This window comes from Amphiura filiformis, chromosome 19 (assembly GCF_039555335.1).
Source record: "Amphiura filiformis chromosome 19, Afil_fr2py, whole genome shotgun sequence".
Lineage (NCBI taxonomy): Eukaryota > Metazoa > Echinodermata > Ophiuroidea > Amphilepidida > Amphiuridae > Amphiura > Amphiura filiformis.
In genome coordinates this window covers 45,332,488-45,359,970 of record NC_092646.1, presented here as the reverse complement: position 1 = coordinate 45,359,970, position 27,483 = coordinate 45,332,488, and the positions used below count along the sequence as shown (strand labels likewise).

The 27,483-nt window shown below is 38.0% G+C and overlaps 2 protein-coding genes across 2 annotated transcripts in view; one reads left to right on the top strand and one right to left on the bottom strand.

Annotated features, from left to right (window-relative positions):
- Positions 1-74: 74 nt before the first annotated feature.
- LOC140141361 (prefoldin subunit 3-like) lies at positions 75-10,059 on the bottom strand. The gene is made up of 6 exons (XM_072163198.1): positions 9,938-10,059; positions 7,590-7,714; positions 6,887-6,953; positions 4,571-4,669; positions 2,816-2,954; positions 75-1,746 (listed from the first exon to the last, which is right to left on the bottom strand). Exons 1-6 carry the CDS (start codon positions 10,019-10,021, stop codon positions 1,685-1,687), a joined length of 576 nt encoding a protein of 191 aa, XP_072019299.1. The 5' UTR covers positions 10,022-10,059; the 3' UTR covers positions 75-1,684.
- Positions 10,060-10,134: 75 nt separating this feature from the next.
- Positions 10,135-27,483, top strand: part of LOC140141360 (uncharacterized) — a 40,364-nt gene continuing 23,015 nt past the window's right edge. The window contains exons 1-2 of the mRNA XM_072163197.1: positions 10,135-10,231; positions 25,553-25,658. Of these exons, the coding sequence (XP_072019298.1) occupies positions 25,563-25,658 (96 nt within the window). The 5' untranslated portion in view covers positions 10,135-10,231; positions 25,553-25,562. The remainder of the gene's footprint in view (positions 10,232-25,552; positions 25,659-27,483) is intronic.

Genomic DNA, 27,483 nt, shown 5'->3' with positions numbered 1-27,483 from the left:
TGGCATGGATCCGCCCTGGTTCACAAAGAAGATATCTGAATTCAATAGATGACTAAATTTGTCAGTTCTACATGTATATGTGCAACAATACTTTGTTGTTTAGTGAATTACATATACATATTTATTATTACAATAATTCAGCAATAGATTGATCACAGCAATCAACAATAACATTTGTGTCTCAAACTGAGAAGTTGAAGTGCACGAAGTCCATGAATGTATCTTTTAAACATAGTGTGATCCCTACCAAGGGACATTGGGCAATTCCAGTTGAAATCCATAAACCCCCAATGAAAGACATGACCTCAATCTTCCACACAGGGAGGGTGAATGTCAAAAATGTTTGACTCCATTTGAAATCTACACCACTGTGTAGGATATTATTTATTAAGGTTATGTCTGCCATAGGGGTGTATGGATTTCACCTGTAATATCATATTCAATGAACTTTTTTACATTTCTGTTGGGAAGGACATCATATCGAGACTCCATTTAGCCGACTGGTAACAAAATTTTACAGGTTCTGGATAACGTATCAGGGGACCTGCGGTGATTTCACTGGTTTTTAATTTAGCACAACAGCGTGCCCTATTTTTCTGACACCGAGTTAATTTGAGTGAAACACAGGCCAAAAAGAAGATGCACACCATAAAGGCCTATTCAGTGTTTTGCTCATCTGGAGGATCTTAAAAATCATCAAAATTTAGATTTTGGCATCTTTGTTATTGTCACAGATGTGCTGACATGGCCTGCTAAAAGTTAAGCCAAAAGCATGTATTTTAGACAAAATGAGACATTTTACATAAATCTGCAATTTCAGTACTCAGTAGAAAATTAACTACATGTATTTGAATGGGGCTTAAACTTTTTCAATACTGCTGTCTTCCTCGTTTTTTTTTGCCAAATTTTTCATAGCAAAATTACCTAATGACACTTCTGAATGACTTTTCCTTCACTTTTAGGCAATTTATAAACAAGTTTACTTTTTTTACACCTTTGTTAGGATCACTGAATACCGTAAAACCTCGTCTACAAGCATATAGAGTACTTTTGATGAAAGCTAATGTAATCCAGGTGCCATTATGGAGTTTGAGCAAATAAATTACAGATCCAAACACATACAAACAAGTATTATTGTAAGACCAATCTATTGTATTGGCATGTTTAAACATACATCATATTAATTTCGCTTTCATCAGAAACACTACATATGCTTGTAGACGAGGTTTTACAGTATTTCAATGCAAGCACAGCAAAAGTGTGTATAATCTGGCAAAAAATGCTCCAAAATGGGCTAAAAAACATTTGGGCAATTCTTGTTTAAATACGAAAATTCTCATGCCTGCTCAATTTCGTTGATTTCTGCCAGATAATATCAAGTTGACCTGCCCGGTAAGAGCCATCTGTCCTCACCCCTCACATGCTTGCTACTGAGAGCCGGGAGTCAACAGGTTGCACTATTTATCTCATAATGATTAATGTTCAAGTTCAGTGAAAGCTCAATCTTATGCAACTCCGACATAACTTGTTAAATAAAAAAAACTGAGCAGTCTTTGCACATTCCATGATATATATTGAACAACACCGCTGCTATACACATTATGACAACACAGCACTACATACAGAAAGTCTTTAAGAGTAACATTTCCCCGGGTAATACATTTTGCTAAAAGTATAACGGTTGCTATGACGATGATGTCCCTGCTTGCCTCCTTTTTACATCATAGTTGTAAACTCGTGCCATGTCTGAAAATGCTGTGGTTAAGGATCAAAACTGATAATCTCAATTTTAGTTATCAAATTATTTATTATTTAAAACAAATTCTTTCATAAAAAAGAAAAGAAAAATAAGCGACGGCACCTTAAGCAATTCTTGTCTTGGGTGCCCTTGTTGCCCCCCAAAAAATCTTTCGTATGTAACTACTTGAGTGCAAGAGCATGCTTTAGGCAAATTGCCTGGGTGTCCTTGCAAAAGCCAAAAGGAATGTACAGCAGCCTGATTGACAGCTACACACATGTGCCCTGATGGGTAATACAAAATGTGACAACATGATTTAAAAATCTGCACCATATTGCGCATGGAATTTTGTTTAAATGGGTATTTACTGCACCGTGTAATACACTAAAAGTGAGATTCCTTCAACATGTTCCAGAAACTTTATGGTATAAATGCCACCTAAGTGGTGTATCATGACATATATTTTGTCAAGCTCCTGGGGCATAATATGCTGCAATAAAGCAGTGATCACTTTGCTTGATAAATAGGTCAATCTGAAAATGTGTCTTACAATCATTGATTTATCAATAGGGTGCTCTCTATAATCAGTGATTATCACCTCTACTTTGACTGATGGCATTTAGTTCAGCCAGTTTAAACTAGCCAAAGATTAATAAACAAACACAGATTGCAATTTTCTATGCCTGTGCCCTCTAAGCGATATTGCTCATCATCACACAGCAAAGTTTCTTTTGTGTACGCTCACGCTATTTGCGCTATTTTTTAGTTTGCTCACACGGTACCTGACTTAGTGTCGATCCCCGTAGGCAACATGCCATGAAACTAGCCGATGAAGCTACCTACCTCTGATAAACATCTTGAAGTAATCAACTTTCCTGGTAAATTACAACAGCTTTACTAATTGCTGTCATAAATTTTAAAGCTGAAATTCTGATTTTGCATGAAAATAATAAATCAGTTCATTAGATCGGCAAAATGAAGGATTTCTGACTGAAATCGAGCCAATTCAGAAGCTACCGATCTAATCGTTGCAACATTACCTTCACTAAGCTAAGACCAGCCAAATATAAAGGATACTGACTTCAGTGGTGGTGTACTGATCCCTGATGAAATCCAGATCTGTTTCAACCTGTTGTAAGCTGTTAGTAGCTGCATTCAGGTTTTTTTCTAGTAAGGCTTTAGCATCATCTACAGTGTATTCTAACATTACATTAGCCTGCAAAAACAAAAACAAACAAACAAACATAGTTAATGTCAGCAAATTTGTTACAATGTCAATTAAGGGATCTAAAATGAGCGTTTATTGCGTTTCGACAGTATTTTTTGTGCGACATGAGAGCACCTCAGACCTATCAATTGCATTCTGAATCTGAAGCATGTCTTTCTGATATCAAATAATTTTCATTTTTGAAAATCACAATATAATACAAATTTTATGACAAATTATAAAAATTTGATATTTTTCAAATTTTTGATATAACAGTCCTCGAAGTGAATTATATAAATCTAATGATATATTCTAAAAGTGTATGTAGCAGGGAGGAAAAGCCGACGGTCAATTGAAAATTTTGACCTTTCATGTTGAAGATATGGATTTTTTCCCAAAAAGACCTAATTTTTTTTGGTGTTTTGGGAAAAAAAATCCATATCTTCAATACGAAAGAACACAATTTTCAATTGATCGTCGCCTTTCATCACACCTACATACACTTTAAGTATAAATCATCAGATTTATAAAGTTCACTTCAAGTACTGTTAAATATCAAAAATATCAATTTTTAATGATTTGCCATCAAATGTGTATTAAATTGCGAATTTCAAAAATCAAAATTATTTGATATCAGAATGACATTCTTCGTATTCAGAATGCAATTCGATATGTCTGATGTGCTCTAATGTCCCAAAATAAATACCGTCCAAGCGTTCATACCCCAGCTAAATTACATTTAAAAATTATTAATACTAAACGTTTATCTGATAACAATTCCTTTATCTGTACCTATTTTGTAAAATTTTAATTGTTACTTCCAAAATACTTTTGTTTGCAAAATGTATACATTGCCAGATCTAGACTGTGACTTGGAAGAATTTATACTGAAATGCCAAGGCCTGTAGCAGTGACTTGAAACTGGCCTTTAACCTAAATGTACATAAACAGACCATCTGAATATTACTTTTATCTTCAAGTAAAAAATAACATTTGTGACCATCCACCACGAAGCGGTAGTAAAGTCGACTCTAGATCATTTTCTGTTTATTGCAGATTTTGAAAGAATGCACTTTCAGCTTTGAAATGACACCTCAACCAGCTTCATCAGACATCTGGAAGTGAAGTTATGGTTCATCAAAGGTCAAATTCCTAGTATATTTTACATAGAAATCCATATATTGTTTTTGATTGTATCTCAAAATGGAAAATGCCGATTTTACGACCAGTTTGTGGTGGATGGCCACATTTTATACCTTACAAATAATTCAGGAGCATAGCTATTTTTTTGATGTGCCTGCCTGGGGATAGGAAATGGTGGTTCCTTCTCAAAAGAGGAAAACAGCTGACCTACGCCCAGTTCTTCTATTTGAACTCTTCCTGAACAAATTGCGTATGGAGCACACAAAACCTTGCAAATATTACTGATTTGGTCATAATCAATGTGAATTTCAGCTTAACAGTCCTTCATAATGATTATTTTTGTTAAATTTCACCTTTCACTGTTTGGAGGAGATGCTGATTTGAATGATTGGCATAAATCAGTTGATTCACCACCCCCTCCAACATGGCATAGAGGGGCATGTGTCCCCCTAGCTATGCCCTTGGTACATTATGGAACTTACCCCAAGCCATAAACACACCCTTTTGGTTGGTGGGATGGAGGCTTTGGCGTACACTTGATCAGAAAGAAGAAATTGGGTCTGTAATGGCTCCTCAGATCCCTGCAATAACAAAACAGTTCTCAAATGATCACTTTCAATATAAAAAATATGCACTGTAGTGTATTGGTCCCAAGGTTTACAAGTTGTGAGTTGGAAACCAATGTTGGCAAGCTATGTACATGTATGATGAGTTGACCTATGATGTCACACGTTTACATTCAGACCGCCCTCTGTTGTTTCAAGCCAGGCAAAATAACACATAAATCTCTTCAAAACTCGACTTTTAAAAACCTTTGAAATTTTGTGTGATATTAAGGGCTGGGGTATGAACGTTTGGACAGTATTTATTTTGGGACATTAGAGCACATCAGACATATCGAATTGCATTCTGAATCTGAAGAATGTCATTCTGATATCAAATAATTTTGATTTTTTGAAATTCGCAATTTAATACACATTTTATGGCAAATCATTAAAAATTGATATTTTGATATTTAACAGTACTTGAAGTAAACTTTATAAATCTGATGATTTATACTTAAAGTGTATGTAGGTGGGATGAAAAGCCGACGATCAATTGAAAATTTTGACCTTCATTATTGAAGATATGGAATTTTTCCCAAAACACCAACAAAAATTAGGTCTTTTTGGGAAAAAATTCCATATCTTCAATACGAAAGGTCAAAATTTTCAATTGATCGTCGGCTTTTCATCCCACCTACATACACTTTAAGAATATATCATTAGATTTATATTATTTAATTCGAGGACTGTCATATATCAAAAATTGGAAAAATATCAAATTTTTATAATTTGTCATAAAATTTGTATTATATTGTGATTTTCAAAAAATGAAAATTATTTGATATCAGAAAGACATGCTTCAGTATTCAGAATGCAATTCGATAGGTCTGAGGTGCTCTCATGTCCCACAAAAAATACTGTCGAACGCATAATAAACGATCATTTTAGATCCCTTAAGTGTATAGCTTGATGCATTTGTAAACAAGTTTGATAAAATTTTTAGTATTATTTGCTTTGATACCAAAGTTAATGAATAAAAATCAACTTCTTCCATGCAAACTATAGTGTTTTTTGCCTGGCAGTTTTGATCTCAGACCAACAGAGGGCGTATCAAATTTAAACACATGTCAACTCATCTATATGGCTCTATTTATAATGAAATGGTGAGCCAGCAGGGGGTGAATGTGATTTGGATTGAATCTGGGGAAGCATGTGCATTCAGATTTTCTGGAAGAATACACAGCCCTGCGATGAAACCCACTCTGCAATGAAATGCCCATAAGGTGTTTCAAATCGTCTAAAAAACAAATAAATTTCAAACATAAGAATGTACCTACTGATCTGATTTGCAGACATTACCAATTAGTGCAAAAGGAAAATATTGCACCAACATGAATGATTACAAAACCAGCACTATGTTTGCAGGTTTGTAATCAACAAACATGCAGGGTTGCCAAAAGATTTCAGCCCGAATCGTGGGTCAAATAATCGAAAAGTCGCCCAATTTTTCTCTTAACCATTGGTTTCTATGGGGCAGGAAACTAGCGGAAGTCGCGGGAGCCAATGTTGAAAAGTCACCCAATTTTTTCTTAACCATTGGTTTCTATGGGACCGGAAATTGTCAAAAGTCGCGGGGAAAATCTTCAAAAGTCGCCCAATTGGGCTACCAAATCGCGGGTTTGGCAACCCTGCAAACATGAATGAGACAAAATGATTTGATTTCTGAGGAGTATAATTTCACTATTTTGTACAATCAAAAACATCACTGTTAGGGTTTTATCATTTAAATCCGAGATGAAAGAAGACACACATTGAGAAAACACTGACTAATTTATATTAGGCCAAAAAAAAAATAATGGTTTGTCTCAAAGCTCACGAGTGGTTTGAAAACAAATGCGAAATGCATTTTTTTTTATTCCCAACTTTTTTCATGGTATTTGGAGAAAAAAATTTGATTTTCACTGAATTTTTCTGGAAAAACTAAAAAAAAAAAAATTTGAAATAAAAAAAAATTCCGCATTTCTTTTTTTCCAAATCTCTTGATTTTACAAATACGCGCGCGAGATTTGAGACAAACCTTTTTTTTTTACCTTACCATGCATGCAGTTGCACAGAATTTCACAGGTGCTGTTTCAATGGTTTCAGACCTCAAATTCCCAATATCAATTTTAATATAAACAATGCAAAGTCACTGGGAAAAAACATTATTTGAAGTGGGACTGAAGATTGGCAACGGGGGCTTTCTATACTTACTTGTTTACTTTGCATATGGTTGACTATATCTAGTGTACTCTTGATGTCTGGTAGCTGAGACTTCAACCTGAAGAATGACAGTGATAAAACATTAATGGACGGGCTTTAATTATTGGCAATAGGTATAATGATTAAGAAAAAAATGCTTACAAAATTTACATTATTACCACAGCCATGTAAAACATGAAAACAAAATTTTTAATATTTAACATGCTCTGCAGAGTTGCCAAGATTTACACCTTGGAATCAAGGAGATTTCCTACAGCAATCAGGCAGATTTTCAGTAATGTGTGCAACTTAAGGAATCAGATTTTAACGTTTGCACAGTATTTTTTGTTTGAGTTGAGTGTACACCAGACATATCAAAATGCATTCTGAATACGAGGAATGTCCTGATGATATCAAATAATTTTGATGTTTTGAAATTCAATAAAATTGTGGTAATTTTGACTGCCAGACTTTTTTTGACTGGAAATCAGGGTCTTAGGCAAGATTTGAAGGTTTGGGTGTGTAAATTCCAAAAACTGGGTGTCTAAATTTAAGATTTGTGTACAAAGTATAGGCCATGTGGCCAAAAACTGGTGTATTTCTAAATTTGGGTGTGTAAAACACTCCCTACACGGCTGGTTGCCGAAGCCTTTGCTGGAAATTCTCATGCCTGCCTACAAGATCAAGATTTATATTACAAATATCTGTGTGTTACCTCCTTTTCTTGTGCATTAGATTCATTTCCATAAATTTATATTTCTGATGCTGTTCATCAAGTCTACGTAACACTGCTTCTGCCGATCCATTAGCTGGCTCCTTCATAAATTTATCTACATCTTCCTGTCAAGTTGAAAAAGAAAGGAACAATATAAGTTTAATGGCTAGGCAGAAAGGTGAGAAAATGAGGGGTATCTACCCAGAAAATAACTTGATTAATACAGCTATAAGGATTTAGTACTATGTATAGTTGCTAATTGGTTGTAAGTTATATCCCCTGGGTGGGGTTAGGGGTACCATGCTCAAGGGAGGTGAGATGCCTCTGAAAATCAAAGAGGTGGACCCATCACCATTGTATGGTACCTTAAACATTAAAAAAATAGGCCGCAGTGTTTTTATTACAATGTACGTATGCAAAGTTGTAATTTGTGTTCATGTCATCATGGTCTCTATTAATGATTTCAAAATTTTGCTGAAGTGTAATTTCACCAACATTTTTGATGCGATCGCCTGTCGTGATTTGCTCAAGAAGTCTAGCCAATCAAGAAGTCTAGCCTAGAATGTGAAGCTATCGGTGAGCAAATTCTTGGCTAGACTGTTGCATTCAAAATCTAGTCAGATTCGCTGAAGCATGACACCGTGTAAAGCAAAGTTCAGAAGTAAACACAGCCGATCACGACAGGCGATTGCATCAAAAATGTTGCTAAAATTACACTTTAGTCTTCAGCAAAATTTTAGACTGGTTAATGGATTTCCAAATAAAACTGTTTTCAATTGGCTATAGGACGTGACTTGTGTAACTGACACTAAACATCATAGACCCTTACTTTCACCCTCCACTATTTGTAGTCTTTGTAGATACCGCAAACGAAAAATGTTCGCTAGCTAATTAATAGCAGCCACTGAGGCGCCGATCGTCCGATATCGCCTTTCATGTACGCGACTTGCAGTGCGTACTCACGTACATTGTGTGGATTTATGTAACCGCGGAGCTGTCCATCAACCACTGCATGTGCCGAAGCCCAGCGTTGATTGACAGCAAAATTTAACGCCAGTATTTATGGCGTTGATGTTCAGCCAATCAGAAAAGATGTATTATGAGGTTGTCGCCAGACGGTTTGTTTAGTGACGAAGGAGCACAAATTGGCTGGGACCGAGACTAGATCGATCATTCATCATTTCATGTCATCAGTCATGTAGTTTTTGTAGGTACGGTACATGTATGCCAGGTGAATTTAAATTTGCCATCAAACTGCATCATTTTATATATCAAATTAAAGCCCTTGAGTAAAGAAAGCCAAAACTGAAAACCTTTTTGTCATAGCACTTTCCGTGGCAAAGTTACATCTTGTCAAAGATTGACTTTCATCAAAAAGATTCTTCTGCTAGCAAAATTCCCCAAAATGGCATTACGGGGTGTTTGACATTTTTCGCCGTCTTCATCGATAGACATGAAGGAGTATTTCAGGTCACAAACTACACGAAATTCTGCAAGCATCATTGGAAATGATGCCACAATTTTCATCCGAATCATACGAAGTAAGCTAAACGCGATCTGTACTTTTGTAACATTCCGATCGCTTTTGATCACCTGTTATCGGGAAATTTCTGCACACACGTGAGTTATTGATACCTGCCAATCATTGGTGTTTATGTGTTACGTGCACAATGGTGTTTAATAACATACATTAGCATGGACACAATTGAAATTACAGTGCAATACAATGCAATGAAATTGCGCACCAGATCTATAGAAATAACGTTGCCCGGTTTTATGCAGAATTAGACCCTGTCTGGTCCAATCTGTTCTTTTCAATTTCTATGTAAATATGTATTGTGTTTGGGCCCCGATAGGCGAATTTGGCTGACTATAGCGAAAATATTAAATTCTCGATCATTCATGCGAGCCAACTTGGGTACGCAGCTCAGTTATTTGCACCGAGCGTACTACGCAAAGACCGGCGCTAATTACGGCGCAAACACGGTCACCGCTTTTGAGAATTGACCAATGCAATGAGTCACGGTCGTTGCTAGGCAAGGTCAAGGTTCGGTCATGCAAGTCGCGCGATCATGTTATTCTATGAAAAGTACGCTGACGCAGAAGGTACATCCTCTCATGATCGAGAATTTATTATTTTGGCTATAGCAAATGTGTCTAAGGTTTGCCTCTAGTCTCATACATCACATGCAATTGCATGTCATGTCTTCAAAATTCTGCTGGCTTACAACTTTTGGTGTTTTTAACGGCATCTTTTGAAACAATACTTAAATCTCTAACTACCAATTATATGCCAAAACAAAATAAATACACTTAGAAACAAATATCGCATACAGAAGATGACTTACAAGGAATACAGCCTCTGGTATTCCAGGACTTTTCACCGACTTCACTTGCTGCTCTGCATTGTTGGTCGCCATCGTTGAATGCATCGATCCCAGACTGTTTTAATTCCCGGTTCTGCATATTAGTAATTTCGTACGTGATGAACTGCACACTCTATGAATGAGTTATCAATTGACCTTTGGCCTCAATTAGTAGTAAACACATGATTGCCAGACACACAGATGTGGGATGGGTTTTGATTTCGTTTCTGAGCTGTGTGCGACTCTGCAATCACATTATTATTATTGATTTATGAGGTATGTCAAATTATATTATTAAGAAGCTTTTGAACGATCTAGCTAGTGGTGCTGGTTGAACCTTGTAAAATTTAATGTAAGCTTACTTGCCTTTGCACTTCCCTGTCATGAGCATGAATGACATGGCATGATGAGTGACTGACTGTAAAGTGTAGGTATCCTAGGTGAATTCAAATTTGCCATCAAACTGCATCATTTTCTATATCAAATTAAAGCTCTTGAGTATACAAAGCCAAAACTGAAAACCTTTTTTTCATAGCACTTTCCGTAACAAAGTTACATCTTGTCAAAGATTGACTTTCATCAAAAAGATTCAGCTAGCAAAATTCCCCAAAACGGCATTTCGGGGGTGTTTCTAGATCTTAAGCTGAATTTATACTCGATCGCTTGAGCGATGCGATTAATCGCTTTTGAAAAGCGATTTGCAATCGCCAATTTTGCGATGCATCGCCGTCGCTTTTGCATTTTATATACTTATCACGGCGATAGCGATTGCAGACGACAATTAAAATATTCTAAATGCCACAAAATACATTTTTAAAACATCAGTTGCTGTCAATAATTATTGCTTTGAATTAATTCATCATCAAAAGTTAACAATCGAGAAAGGTAAATTAATTAGTAAAATAATAGATCCAGTTGGTTGTATATGATTGGTTGACGCATTCACGTGTCAAGCGATATCGCTGGGAAGTTTTTCTCCAACTTGCAAAAGCGACGTCGTTTTTGCCTCCGCGATTTGAAACGATTGAACGGCTTGACGCTCTGGAAATGTAAGTAAACATTGAGCATGCGTGAAAATCGCTTTTCTGCAAAAGCGATCGAGTATAAATTCAGCTTTAGTCTCATTATGATAGCAGCTTTTTTTATAAATGGAACTGCTATCAAAATCCCTCTAAAATTCCATGTGCGTCTGTCTTATCACCATAAAAAATCATATATTTGGGTCAAGTGAAGTATAGAAAGCATATTTATGTAGGTTTCTTTCTTCGGCCAGTTGTTTTAAATTTCTATGTAAATATGCATTGACATTGTCGGCGAATTTAACTGACTAGCAAATGTGTTAACTACATGTAAGGTTTGCCTGGGATTCCTAATGATGACTGACTGTATAAAAGTGTAAGCTTTAAATTACAATTTGCATGCTGTATGAGCAATAAATCACATTTTATATTCAGGCACAGCCATGACAGCTAACATTTGATCATGATGCATTAAAGGAGGATTTTGTGATCCAAGCATCCTCTTTTTATGACATTTTTCAGTAGATATCCACGAAAAAAGCTTATCTATCTAATATTAGGGATGACCAATGAACCATCAACTTGATTAGAACACTCCCATAGACATGCAGGGAGCTCAACTGTGCACTGCTTGCACATACATTTCTAAATTGATCTCATTCTTTTATTTTTCAATATTTTTCTGTCAAATTTGGGGAAGTTACTGCCAATTAATATATTTTGTAACTATCTTGCAAATTACAGCAACATAACTTATTTTGTTTTTCTGTAAGTGCGAGTCAAAATTGGTCCATCGCCACAGTGCGCTTAATTGCCAGTGGCTGAGTTTAGCACTGCTCAAGAATGGCACAAAATATTCAAATCAGTAAGATCAGGTGAAAAAAGTGGCCTACTGAGCTGTATTTTGGCAGAGTTGCCAGTAATACCTCTATCATACCCTCTGTAAAAAGGTAAAAAAATTGAACAAGTAGATCTCGAGTTACAAATTAAATCACCAGCTTCCCTTTGGAATTTTTATATTCCTTTCAAATCATGTTAAGAAGACACCTTTCTGAACATAAATGTGAAGTTTCGTGCTCATTCGATGTATTGTTCACCTGATCTTAACCCTAAACGTTTTCTTATATTTAGGCCTATAACATCTACAACTTGCTGCTGGCTATACCTTGTTTAGGACTTTCAAAAGAAGTACCTGAATGTGCAACCATAACTGTTTCAAAATAGCCCGCGATAATCATGCAGGTAACTCCGAGGTCAAGCATTGAATTGGTTTGAACAAAGATACTCATAATGTATTGAGTGCTACTTTGGTTTGAATGAGGAATACTACAGGAATACACATGAGCATGATGAGGATAATCTCTATTGTTGTGAATGAGTCAATGACCTTCAAAACTTAAGATTTTGTTTACATACACCTACTAATTGGTCATATTAAACCCAATAACATTGAAATTCTTGGTTGTGAAAAAAAGTTCACCTACTTAGTGCAATTTTGATTTTGTGCCATATCGGCTATCTTGGATGATTTTTGGCAAATGTCCTCTAAATGCATGATTTCAATGCCTTGGTTTGAAAAAATAAGTTATGCCAGTGACTAGTTAAGTGCCATTTCATAAGAAACCCCTTTGATACTTTCACAATATGCTTGTTTCATGTTTGCAAATATGTTAAAATAAAGAAATATATAAAGGTAAATATATGCTTATGCCAATTTTGCTCCCAACTGCTATTTTGGACCTTGTCATTTTATTTCGTTCCAATGACCGGTCAGAATGGGAAACTTTGATAATTCATAATGCGAAAAGTTTTTGACCGATTTTGACCATTTAACCACCAAAATACTTCTGTTGATTAGTTCTACTCAGAAAACAATCTTTTGTAGCAATAGGGTCAACATGAAATTTTGATGGTTATCCCTACTAATCTATCTACTATTAGGGATGACCAATGAACCATCAACTTGATTAGAACAGTCCCATAGACATGCAGGGAGCTCAACTGTGCACTGCTTGCACAGACATTTCTAAATTGAGCTCATTCTTTTATTTTTCATAATTTTTCCGTAAAAATTGGAGATGTTAATGCCAATTATGTTTTGTAACTATCCTGCAAATTACAGCATCATAACTTATTTGGTTTTTCTGTAAGTGTGAATCAAAATTGGTCTATCGCCACAGTGCGCTTAATTGCCAGTGGCCCAGTGCAGCACTGCTCAGAATGGCACAAAATATTCAGAGGAATAAGATCAGGTGAACACCTTGACCTACTGAGCTGTAATTTGGCAGAGTTGTTGTTATTACCTCTATCATACCCTCTGTAAAAAGGAAAAAAAAAAAACGGACAAGTAGATCTCGAGTTAAAAATTAAATCACCAGCTTCCCTTTGGAATTTCCAAACACCTGTCGAATCATGTTAAATAGACACCTTTCTGAACATAAATGTGAAGTTTCATGCTCATTTGTTGTATTATTCACCTGATCTCAACCCTAAACATTTTCTTATATTTATACCATCTGCACTGACTTGCTGCTATACACGCACAGGAGCTGTACTTTTAAAATACGCGCCTAATCAATAATGAATCTTTCACTCCATTGTTAAAGTACTGTGCTCCCTGTAGCATATAAAGTGACCAGGCCCTGGAGTGTGATGGTTTTGTAGCACATGACAGTATTCATTCAAGCCTATCAAGGTCAGTTATTAGCCACTTGCTGAATGGCTGGGCATTATCAGCTATCAAAGAGATACCTTATGCTGCTGCCAATCACAATAGAGGATACACATTTTGTTAAAACCCCAGAAGTGATATCAGGACAAAGCTGTGCATGTTGGTACTTGATTGTTTGGATTCCTATGTTGAAAATCCCTTGTAGTACATTAGTATTTTTCTTATGTGTAGTGTATATTGTTGAGGAAAAAAAGTTCACCTGGACTTTTGATTTTGTGCCACTTTGGCCATTATGGATGATTTTTGGCAAATGTTTTCTAAAAGCATGATTTCAGTGCCTCGGTTTGAAGAAATACTTAATGCTATTGACTAGTAAAGTGCCATTTCATAAGAAACCCTTTGATACTTTCACAATATGCTTGTTTCATGTTTGCATATATATTAAAATAAAGATATATAAAAAGGTAAATATATGCTTATACTATTTTTGCTCACATTGCTATATTTAGACTTTGTCAATTTATTTCGTTCAATGACCGGTCAGAATGGGAAACTTTGAAAATTCATAATTGAAAAGTTTTTGACCGATTTTGACCATTTAACCACCAAAATACTTCTGTTGATGAGTTCTTCCCAGAAAACAATCTTTTGTAGCAAAAGGGGCAACATGAAATTATGATGGTCATCCCTACTACTATACTAAAATAACCAGCGAAGTCTGTCTGTCTGTCTGTCTGGTTGTCCGGCTATGCGTTTCGCCGCGCTTCGACGCATCGATCCGATATTTCGGATATGGATATGTATCGGGAAAAGCATGTTGACCGGGTGGTTTTGAAGGTCACCGAGGTCAAGGTCAAAGGTCAAAATTTCAAACTTTGTCCGATCGGGCCCAAACTTGGTGGGTGGAATCCTTGATCTGAGGGAATGTATGCGCGAAATAAAATCCGAGGTCAACCGAGGTCAAAGGTCATTACGGAGGGTTCAAATTTCAAACTTTGTCCGATCGGGCTCAAACTTGGTGGGTGGAATCCTTGATACCAAGGGAGTATATGCGCGAAATAAAATCAGAGGTCAACCGAGGTCAAAGGTCATCACGGAGGGTTCAAATTTCAAACTTTGTCCGGTCGGGCTCAAACTTGGTGGGTGGAATCATTGATACCAGGGGAGTGAAGTCTGTCTGTCTGTCTGTCTGGTTGTCCGGCTATGCGTTTCGCCGCGCTTCGACGCATCGATCCGATATTTCGGATATGGATATGTATCGGGAAAAGCATGTTGACCGGGTGGTTTTGAAGGTCACCGGAGGTCAAGGTCAAAGGTCAAAATTTCAAACTTTGTCCGATCGGGCTCAAACTTGGTGGGTGGAATCCTTGATACTGAGGGGAATGTATGCGCGAAATAAAATCCGAGGTCAACCGAGGTCAAAGGTCATTACGGAGGGTTCAAATTTCAAACTTTGTCCGATCGGGCTCAAACTTGGTGGGTGGAATCCTTGATACCAAGGGAGTATATGCGCGAAATAAAATCAGAGGTCAACCGAGGTCAAAGGTCATCACGGAGGGTTCAAATTTCAAACTTTGTCCGGTCGGGCTCAAACTTGGTGGGTGGAATCATTGATACCAGGGGAGTATATGCGCGAAATAAAATCAGAGGTCAACCGAGGTCAAAGGTCATCACGGAGGGTTCAAATTTCAAACTTTGTCCGATTGGGCTCAAACTTGGTAGGTGGAATCCTTGATACCAGGGGAATATATCGCTTGTGAAATAAAATGCGAGGTCAGCCGAGGTCAAAGGTCATTACAGAGGGTTCAAATTTCAAACTTTGTCCGATTGGGCTCAAACTTGGTGGGTGGAATCCTTGATACCAGGGGAATATATGCGCGAAATAAAATGCGAGATCAACCGAGGTCAAAGGTCATTACGGAGGGTTCAAATTTCACAATTTGTCCGATCGGGCTCAAACTTGGTGGGTGGAATCCTTGATATGAGGGGAACACGTAAAAATATAATCGAGGTCATCCGAGGTCAAATGTCATCCAGGGGCTGCATTTTAAACTTCGCCTAATTTCGGGTAAAACTTGGTGAACGTAATTCTCCATATCACGGGAGCATGAACAAAATCAAACCGAGGTCACTCGAGGGCAAAGGTCATATGGGGTCAGTATGCCCAACTGGGCTTAAAAGTGGTAGAAAGAATCCTCGAGATGAGGAGAACGTGTCAAAAAGTCATCAGGGGTCAAATAGCATTGCCATCAGTTACTCTCACAGCAACGGGTGAACTAGTCTATACTATAATAATCATAAGCGTTATCTGTCTGTCTGTCTGTCTGTCTGTCTGTCCGGCTATGCGTTCCGCCACGCTTCGACGCATCGTTCCGATATTTCACACATAGATGGGTATCGGGCGTGCGCTGTTTACCGGGTAGTTGCGAAGGTCATCGGAGGTCAAGGTCAAAGGTCAACATTTCAAACTTTGTCCGATCGGGCCCAAACTTGGTGGGTGGAATCCTTGATAGGAGGGGAATATAATGCGCGAAATAAAATCGAGGTAAATCGAGGTCAAAGGTCATACGCAGGGGTCAAATTTCAAACTTTGTCCGATCGGGCTCAAACTTGGTGGGTCGAAACCTTCGTATGAGGGGAACATGAAAAACATATGGAGGTCATCCGAGGTCAAAGGTCAAAGGTCATGGATTTCAAACTTTGTCCTATCGGGCTCAAACTTGGTGGGTGGAATCCTTGATACAAGGGAATATATGCATAAAACAAAATTGAGGTCAACCGAGGTCAAAGGTCATGTAGGGGCTAATTTAAACTTTGCCCTATTGGGCTTAAACTTGATAGGTGGGATCCTTCGTATGAGCGGAGCATGAAAAAAATTACACCGAGGTCAAAGGTCATCTGGGGTCAAACAGTATGGCTATCATGCCAGTGCTCTCACAGCATCAGGGCTCTCAAAGCTGCAGGTGCACTAGTACTAATAAAATAATAAGCGGTCTCTGTCTATCTGTGTATCTGTGTATCTATCTATCTATCTGTCTGTCTGTCCGGCTATGCGTTCCATGGCGCCGACCGATCGAGCGAAATTTCGGATATGGATAGGTGACGGGAAAAGCAAGTTGACCAGGTAGTTATTGAAGAGGCCCCTTGAGGTCAAATGTCATCTAGGGGGTAAATACCCCCAACTGGATAGCAAAAGCAGCAGCAAGTGGATACAAAGATGTGTAATGGGCAACTCTGGACAAGTTTCATTCAGCTTTTGGCTGTTTGCCCAATTTGAAATGCACTGTAATGTCTACCCAGAATGCATTGCTGCAAAGCTACAGGTGCACTAGCATTAAGAAAATAATGAGCTCTGTGTGTTCGATGGCAATGCGTTTCTCCGCGCTTCGACGCATCATTCCGATATTTCAGACATAGATGGGTACCGGGCGTGCGCTGTTTACCGGGTAGTTTTGAAGGTCATCGGAGGTCAAGGTCAAAGGTCACAGATTTCAAACTTTGTCCGATCGGGCCCAAACTTGGTGGGTGGGATCCTTGATAGGAGGGAAATATATGTCCAAAATAAAAGTGAGGTCAACTGAGGTCAAAGGTCATTACGGAGGGGTCAAATTGCAAACTTTGTCCGATCGGGTTCAAACTTGGTGGGTCGAAACCTTCATATGAGGGGAGCATGAAAAACATTATATGGAGGTCATCCGAGGTCAAAGGTCATGGATTTCAAACTTTGTCCTATCGGGTTCAAACTTGGTGGGTGCAATCCTTGCTACGAGGGAATATGCATAAAACAAAATTGAGGTCAACCGAGGTCAAAGGTCATGTAGGGGCTAAATTTAAACTTTGTCCTATTGGGCTTAAACTTGATAGGTGGAATCCTTCGTATGACTGAGGGGAGCATGAAAAAAATTGCACCAAGGTCATCCAAGTTCAAAGGTCATCTGGGGTCAAACAGTATCGCTATCATGCCAGTGCTCTCAAGCGGGCTGTATCTGTCTATCTGTCTATCTATCTGTCTGTCCGGCTATGCGTTTCGCCGTGCTTCGACGCATCGCGCTGAAATTTCGCATATAGGTAGGTATCGGGAAAAGCATGTTGGGCATGTGGTTTTGAAGGTCATCGGAGGTCGAGGTCAAAGGTCAAAATTTCAAACTTTGTCCGATCGGGCCCAAACTTGGTGGGTGGAATCCTTGATAGGAGGGGACTATAATGGGCGAAATAAAATGGAGGTCAACCGAGGTCAAAGGTCATTACGGAGGGTCAAATTTCAAACTTTGTCCGATCGGGCTCAAAGCGTGGTGGGTCGAAACCTTTGTATGAGGGGAGCATGAAAAACATTATATGGAGGTCATCCGAGGTCAAAGGTCAAAGGTCATGGATTTCAAACTTTGTCCTATAGGGTTCAAACGTGGTGGGTGCAATCCTTGATAGGAGGGAATATATCATAAAACAAAATTGAGGTCAACCGAGGTCAAAGGTCATGTAGGGGCTAAATTTAAACTTTGCCCTATTGGGCTTAAACTTGATAGGTCAAAGGTCATCTGGGGTCAAACAGTATCGCTATCATGCCTGTGCACTCACAGCATCTGGGCTCTCACAGCCGCAGGTGCACTAGTATACTAAAATAATGAGCGGTCTCTGTAAGTCTGTCCGGCTATGCGTTTCGCTGCACGTCGACGCATCGATCCGATATTTTGGATATAGATAGGTACCGGGCGTACGCTGTTCGTGAGGTGGGTTCAAAGGTCATCGGAGGTCAAAGGTCAAATTTTCAAACTTTGTCCGATCGGGCCCAAACTTGGTGGGTGGAATCCTTGATAGGAGGGGAATATATGTGCGAAATAAAATCGAGGTCAAAGGTCATTACGGAGGGGGTCAAATTTCAAACTTTGTCCGATTGGGCTCAAACTTGGTGGGTCGAAACCTTCGTATGAGGGGAGCATGAAAAACAATATATGGAGGTCATCCGAGGTCAAAGGTCATGGATTTCAAACTTTGTCCTATCGGGCTCAAACTTGGTGGGTGGCATCCTTGATACTGAGGGAATATATCGCATAAAACAAAATTGAGGTCAACCAAGGTCAAAGGTCATGTAGGGGCTAAATTTAAACTTTGCCATATTGGGCTTAAACTTGATAGGTGGAATCCTTCATTATGAGGGGAGCATGAACAACATTACACCGAGGTCATCCGAGGTCAAAGGTCATCTGGGGTCAAACAGTATCGCTATCATGCCAGTGCTCTCACAGCATCAGGGCTCTCACAGCAGCAGGTGCACTAGTACTACTAAAATAATAAGCGGTCTCTGTCTATCTGTGTCTGTCTGTCTGTCCGGCTATGCGTTTCGACGCGCTTCGCCGCATCGACCTGAAATTTGGGATATTGATAGGTATTGGGAAAAGCATGTTGCCCATGTGGTTTTGAAGGTCATCGGAGGTCAAGGTCAAAGGTCAAAATTTCAAACTTTGTCCGATCGGGCCCAAATTTGGTGGGTGGAATCCTTGATAGGAGGGGAATATAATGCGCGAAATAAAATTAAGGTCAACCGAGGTCAAAGGTCATTACGGAGGGGTCAAATTTCAAACTTTGTCCGATTGGGCTCAAACTTGGTGGGTCGAAACCTTCGTATGAGGGGAGCATGAAAAACATTATATGGAGGTCATCCGAGGTCAAGGGTCAAAGGTCATGGATTTCAAACTTTGTCCTATCGGGCTCAAAATTGGTGGGTGGAATCCTTAATGCGAGAGGAATATATGCGCAAAATAAAATTGAGGTCAACCAAGGTCAAAGGTCATGTAGGGGCTAAATTTAAACTTTGCCCTATTGGGCTTAAACTTGATAGGTGGAATCCTTTGTATGAGGGGAGCATGAAAAAAATTACACCAAGGTCATCTGGGGTCAAACAGAAATGCTATCATGCCAGTGCTCTCACAGCATCAGGGCTCTCACAGCTGCAGGTGCACTAGTTTCCAAAATTTCAGTTGATTCCGATTTTTGCGTTTGCGAGTTATGCATGATTATGTGTATTACACTGCTCCATAGACAATGTGTTGTAATTTCGTTCTGGTGCACCAGAACGAAATTCAAATTTAGCGATATTTTTGCTAAGCGAATTAATCTGCAAGAAATATTTGGTACATAAACATTATGTAGCCAGAGGTATCCAGTGGTGTAAAATTCTCAACTTTTTTTGAGAAAAGTGGGGGGATGAGGCTGTGGATCACGAAATGCCCCTTTAACACATGAATCACCAATACACATCATGACATTTATCGTCACCCTCATAGCAAAACTCGGCTCGGGGCAAAACTGCCTAAAGTCCATATATTACATGTTTCTCATTTGCAATTTTGATTTTCTGAGTAATAACCCCATAATTTATCAGATTTCCAGTTCATTCTTCATTAACTTGTGGAATACATCAACACGGCTGGAAATAGTAGTAATGACTTTAATATGTACCGTAAAACGGGGTGAATCGGGACAGTTTGGGCATGGCTTTAATTGTATTTTTTTCTTTGTAGCTTCAATTGCCACAGTCATTGGTGCATTTTATGTCCACACATGAGATCTACATGTACTGGTAATGTTAGATTGAGTGGATTTCAAGTGCTTTACCTCTTTTTTTTTTTTAAAGTGACTGTCGATTCACCCCGAGTTTGGGGTGAATCGGGACAGCAGAGTAAATAGTATTTGATGAAGGTTTGAATTAGTTTTTGTACCCTTTATCCCCACAAATGAGGTGAATTGGGACATTAAACAAGTATTTAAATACTTCTCTAATAATTTAGAACAATTTAACAACAATTGATGTCATGTTTACTGCTATAACTGGACTGTACTTGTTACGGTAAAAAAGTAATAAAACTTTTGACCTTCACATTTCATGTTAAAACTTAAGTTTTAATTGTTCTTTTCTTATCACTACTTACATAAGGTAATACTACAGTGTTTCTTACCAAATAAATACTGCATTTCTCCCTAAAAATTAAAAAAAAATACCGATAATCATGTGTCATTTTTAAAGGAAAAAATAACGAGCGAGCTGTGACTTTCAGTCAAAAATGGACAACTCGCACATATTGCAGACAACTGTTAAATGTTCTTGCTACTTGCATGTGATTTTCCATCAATAACAATGATCATGTACATACAGCCTAAAGCAAAACAACCTTTGGCCAAACACATTATGGGCAATTTAGCAATACCATACTGGTACCAACTTGCAACCAGTGCCATTAAAAACAACTCACGAATGATTTCTATCAGTCCAACAAATTGAACATTGGCAAACATTTTCCAACTCTAACAGCAATATTCAAAGCATAATTAACTCAATAATTACTGGAACTTCAGGATAAGACTAACAACATTATAGTTCAAATGGTTGTCCTCCAAAACTTTTTTGGGTTAAGGGTGGGTGGCTTTCAAATTTGTTTTTCTAATTTTCTAATTCTAAGTCAAATTATAGAGCTACCCAATGACCTGTGCCCAATGAAGGTGCAAATAGGTCTGTTTTACCAATACATATCTTAATACAAGTTATACCATTAAAGATACAAACAAATTAATAACAATATTTTTAAAACAAAGTACGTATTTATTTAAAACCTGAAAATCCTTTCAAAAAATTATTTCTGGAATTCTGAAAATTAGGTGTGGTAAAATTTTGTACCGGGACAGTAAAAACTCACTTCCTGTTTTTAAAATTAGTGGTGGGTGGTACCGGGTAGAGGACAACTAACTATTACAGGCTTAAGGTGATGCCACATGGGAGAACAGGTTATTGGCGAGTTAAAAAATAGGCGAGTTAGAAAAAGGCGAGTTAAAATGGCGAGTTACCCCCTGCAGGAAAGTCCATGTGGCGAGTTAAAATGGCGAGTTACCCCCTGCAGTGTTTTCCGGAAAGTCCACACGGCGAGTTGTGAATTTCCGGAAAGTCCACGAGGCGAGTTGTGAATTTCCGGAAAGTCCACATGGCGAGTTGTGAATTTCCGGAAAGTCCATGTGGCGAGTTGCAATTTCGGAAAGTCCATGTGGCGAGTTGCGAATTTCCGGAAAGTCCATGTGGCGAGTTGTGAAAAATGCAGTTTTGGTCAAAATTCAAAAAATGATTATTTAAAAAAATTGATACCATTAATGTATTCTTTGACTCATGTCCGTTCCATATTATACTTTATCATATAAATAGATATCAGCCTTGATTTTAAATACTGCAATCAATAGTTAATACTTTCATTAATACTGTACAAATTTGCCTAGGCATTATGTGTTTTGACTTTGGCACATACAATTTGATTTTTTTTTCTGTGTGTGCAGTATGTCCTAACTAGTTTTTGATGGTAAAAACAAAAGGATTTCAGTATCAGTAGAATATATGCACAGTGACCGCCACTGATGTTGATGAAAATGTATTTGTATGATTTTTTATTTCAAGAGTAGTGAGATATGATTAGGTTTCTTTTATATTAGTGGTTGCTTGTATATCCGATTATTCATGGTACATAAAATAGTTGAGTAATCAATCAATTGACTGATTATGTGTTGTGCCCCTTTGTGTTGTGTTTTTTTTTAAAGTGTTTAAAAAGTTTTATGACTTTTATTTGTATAACTTTTTCGGATTTTATTTATACTAGAAGAGGGCAGCCTACATGTATGCACAGGCGAGAGTAGCACTGTCTCTATATATTAATTCCCAAGATCATTGCAAGCCCGAGAGAAATATATGATAAATGGAAACTGATTTTGCTGATTTTGGACTAGCAACTTTAAAAAAAAACAGTACTTAATACACTGTGACATTTTTAATTCACTGTTGGAACTTCATCATAGTCTTGCTGTAACTCGCCACCGGGACTTCATAGTGTTACTGTAACTCGCCACTGGGACTTCATAGTGTTGCTGTAACTCGCCACTGGGACTTCATAGTGTTACTGTAACTCGCCACTGGGACTTCATAGTGTTGCTGTAACTCGCCACTGGGACTTCATAGTGTTACTGTAACTTGCCACTGGGACTTTATAGTGTTGCTGTAACTCGCCACCGGGACTTCATAGTGTTACTGTAACTCGCCACTGGGACTTCATAGTGTTACCCATGGGAATATCTAAAAATAGCCTGACTCTGTGGGGGGTAACTCGCCTTTTTAACTCGCCTTTACCTAACTCGCCCATATTTTAACTCGCCTAAAACATGCTCTCGCCACATGGTAGAGAATAATCCAAACTTAATACCATTAAAGCTACAGTACATTGTGTCCCAATTCACCCCGTTCTCAAAAGTTCAAATCTGAAAAGTACAAAAATCAACAAAATTAAAAATTTCTTAGGACTAACCAAATTTTCACTTTTACAGCACATGTATGACACTTTTGTGAGGTCCCTGTGCATTTCAGCTCATTTCCTCCAATGGTTCCACTGGGAGGGATAAAGTAAAGCCAAGAATTTTCCGCGTTGCGGAAATTCCGCGATTTTATTCGGAGGTAAAGCGGAAAATGCATTTCTGAGAAAAAAATTTAAAAAATAAGCAAAAAAGACCTAGAAAGAGAAAAAAATTTAAAAAATAAGCAAAAAAGACCTAGAAAAAGAAAAAAAATACAATTGAAAATAAATAAATGAAATACTAAATGAAATGGGTCTTCAAAATTCATTAAAATAAAGTAAAATCCGTGATAGATTTACCGTACAACGCCTGTCCTTCAATTCAGTTTGAAGGGCGACTACAGTAAAAGTAAGATTCTTGTGAAATTTTATTATGTCAGAAATGTGCTAAAATTACAAAGCGGAGAAAAGCGGAATTTAGCATTTGTAAAGCAGAAAATTCTTGGCTCAGGGGTGGAATTTCGTAAAGTGCCACAGGAGTCCAAGTGGATTCTCGCAAGAGAGTTTTGCGAGAGTCCATGGATTCCCGTAAATGGATTCTTGTTGTACAATCTTGCGGGAGTCCAAAAGGTATTATATGTAGGCCTACGTAAAATGCATTCAAACAAACAAACTAACAAATAAACTAACAAAGTTAAGTTTTTAATATATGTGTCATCATACTCTCACTTCCATATATGTCATTGCATCTTTGGGGACTTTTCCTTTATATTTTGCAGGCTTTGAGTTTTAAGGCGTGTTGAACTGTCTTAAACATAAGTTCGCTGATCCGATCATTTCAGCGAGAGTCCACATGGACTCTCGCAATAGGATTTTACGGGAGTCTCTGCGAGAGTCGACTCTCAGACTCCCGCGAAATTCCACCCCTGTTGGCTTTAGGATAAAGTTCTGACCACATCATTTTTTTGGAGCAATTGGAGGAAATTTTCATTTTAGTGTCCTGGGCTCCATATTTCCTGTATCACATGTGCAAAGCCACCATTCTGATACTGACAGTCCATTTTTTAACATGGGAAGAGAAACACACAAAACAATCAATTAGGTTTGAAAAATTTGGTGTCAAAAAACTTTTTTGTGTTTTGTCCCGATTCACCCCGGTGTCCCGATTCACCCCGTTTTACGGTAGGCAGTTTTGTTATGAGGGTGACAATATTAAAAATTGCCATGGCAATACTTGGGCAGCTAAGGTTATTAATTATTTTAAACTGTTGTGATTTGGTAGTTCTCACTACCATACCATTCATCTTATGAATGGTAGTGAACTTTGGCAAAAACTGCATTGCTCAATTCATAACGAGCATGTAGATTGTAGAAGAATTAAAATATATCACAGATACACTTTTATAGGTGCTGCGGTTGTTGAGTTTCGTTGTAAAGAGGGCTGAAACAACAACACTTTTGTAAAACGTACATTATTAAACTCATTAAAAAACAATAAAGCAAGTTTGCAAAGTATACGATTTGTAGAATGAACTTTTGTAAAACATTACTTGAGGTGTTAATTTTCAATAATATTTTGATCTAGATAATGAAAATGATGACCCCACACAGGACTCTACCAAACCAATTAACTTTTTTAATGGTCCTATAACACATTCAAGAAGTTAACAAAAAATAATTCCTGGCACTCCGGCCATATTCAAGGTTAGAGGTCAACACAGCGGTCAAATTTCAAAGTCCATACCAGGGCACAAAATTACCCGAAAATCACACCCTAGTGAAAATTTATTATTTTGCTTAAAAAAATACAATTCTATTTCTTATGGAAATCTTACAATGACTTTAAAAAGACTAGTTTGCAATGGCGTGCACAGGTTTTCAAAAGTTGGGGGGGGGGGGCACGGGTCTCGAATTCCCCCCACAGTTCTAAAATTTTTGGGTCACTTCTCTAGTCAAAATAACTACCGTATTGTTTGTAATAAACGCTCCCCCTCTAATAAACACCCCCTCGAATTTTTCTGTGAAAAATTGACAAAAATGCAAACATTTCAATGCTATATCGTGTGAGTAAGCTTAAAACCGGCATCAGTCAGTCAGTCTTGTCATGGACGATCGGTAAATTGCATGGACAAAACCTATTATAACTCGCACTTCCATCCACTCCATTGCCTAATTATGGTAGAATTTCACCAGATTCTTGCTTGATGATGCGCGTATGGGTGTAATTTTGATGTATTTACCACGAAAATGATATTTTCCATGGGCGTCGCCATTAGTGTAGCCATAAATCCCTCCTTCCTACAGGAGCACCATCGGGAAATTTAACCCGATTTTAAACTTTTTTTCACTGACAATTCACCTTCAATAAATGCCCCCCTTTTGGAAAAATGCAACGCCCCCGGGGCGTTTATTACAAACAATACGGTATTTCCCAATTTTTCTTATTAAAATTGCACAAGATTCACCATCTCTGTACAAACCTAGTGCAAAGCTGTTTTCAGTACCGTACTGATTTGTGATATATTTGCCAGCAGTTCATGTATAATTTCATTCATCTGACCATGTCACATGTAATTATTTGCTATTTTTGCAGGGAGTAAGCAATGGCATCATCAGATGCAGAAGGAGACTTGCCAGTCACATTTGCTGACCTGGGTGTGACTTCTGAAGCTGCTACAGTGCAAACGTTTGTTGGAACAGTAAGTAATTGCCTGTGGCATCACAGATATTGGAACCTCACGTGGTATCTATTGTATTTCGTCAAATAAACGCCCCCGAGGGCGTTACATTTTCCCAAGGGGGGGCGTTTATTAGAGGTCATTTTTAGCACGACAATTCCCATTAAAATCATTAGGTAAGCTTAAAAGTCACGCTAAAATGACAAACTATGAACTTTTGACACTGACTTTTGGTTCACTTCCGGGTTGCCGATGCAGATTTTCGGCATTTATTGCTGCTATTATCAACCATGTGAGCAACCTGGTAAGCTTACTACACAAGATAGCATGGAAATATCGAAATTTTAGTGGTGGGGGCGTTTATTTGAGGGGGGGCGACTATTTGACGAAATACGGTATATTGATGCAAACACAGATCTGTGGTGTGTCTTGTAAAGAATTCACATAATTGATTTGTTAGCAGGTGTATAATATCACACAATAGTGGATAGTGATATAAGACAGCGTAAGACAGCGTGTGCAATGGTAGCACCCTTGTTGCTCCTCAATGATCACACGATAATAAGTTTGCGTAATACACATGCAAGAACTAAAAACACGCTTCAGCGGCTTTATAGATGTTAGTGAGGTTCGTTCATTTAAAACAATGGGGATGTCCTCACAAAAGTACCGGAAAAGTTTCTGGAAAAAAGCAGTTTTTCTTACAAAAATTTTACTTTACTGAATAAAAATGAGAATAAAAGATAGGATTTTATCTTTTGCATCCAATATCATGTCATAATGAATGGGCTGGCCAATATTTGTATCGTATATTTTATTCTCTAAGTGAAATCAACTTGGAATTGGCTCATATTTGGGTTTGGATTAATTACTTGGTACAAACATTTTTGCCGATTTTCAACTTACTAAGTAGACTTGACTCCAATACCGTTAAATGTATTAGAGGGAGAACCCGGGGGGAGGGGGGCACTTCCATAACAGATATATATGCATCATGTGCCTCGGGATAGACCCCCTATTTCAAACCGCCTGGTACCCAATGACCCCCTTTTTTGTGTTATTGTCCTAGCTAATACCCAATGACCCCTTTGAAAAAATTTCAGGTACTCAATGACACCCCCCCCCCCATTTTCTATTTCCTGCTACCCAATGACCCCCTTTTTATTCTCAAAGTTAGGTGGTATTTGTGTTCTCCTCGAGAAGTAATGAGATTTTTCAAATTCAATCATCCAGTTGCTTCCAAGTTAATTGATTCAAGTTCCCAAGGTGGCCAAGTTTCTTTTTCACAGTTTTGGCACTTATAATAGGGATGACCAATGAACCATCAACTTGATAAGAACACTCCCATAGACATGCAGGGAGCTCAACTGTGCACTGCTTGCACAGACATTTCTAAATTGATCTCATTCTTTTATTTTTCAATATTTTTCTGTAAAAATTGGGGAAGTTAATGCCAATTATATTTTGTAACTATCATTTAATTTTCCTGTAAGTGCGAATCAAAATTGGTCCATCACCACAGTGCGCTCAATTGCCAGTGGCTGAGTTCAGCACTGCTCAAGAATGGCACAAAATATTCATGTCAATAATTTCAGGTGAAAAACGTGGCCTACTGAGCTGAAATTTGGCAGAGTTGCCAGTAATACCTCTATCATACCCTCTGTACAAAGGTTAAAATATTGAACAAGTAGATCTCGAGTTCAAAATTAAATCACCAGCTTCCCTTTGGAATTTCCATATTCCTTTCGAATCATGCTAAGAAGACACCTTTCTGAACATAAATGTGAAGTTTCGTGCTCATTTGATGTATTTTTCACCTGATTTCAACCCTAAACATTTTCTTATA

Excerpts from the sequence above, each read along its gene's own strand:
- LOC140141361 (XM_072163198.1), bottom strand. The coding sequence starts at position 10,021 with ATGCATTCAACGATGGCGACCAACAATGCAGAGCAGCAAGTGAAGTCG. Across the intron at positions 4,670-6,886 it reads ACCATATGCAAAGTAAACAA|GGATCTGAGGAGCCATTACA; the intron begins GTAAGTATAGAA and ends TTGTTATTGCAG. Across the intron at positions 2,955-4,570 it reads GGGTGTGTTTATGGCTTGGG|GCTAATGTAATGTTAGAATA; the intron begins GTAAGTTCCATA and ends TTGTTTTTGCAG.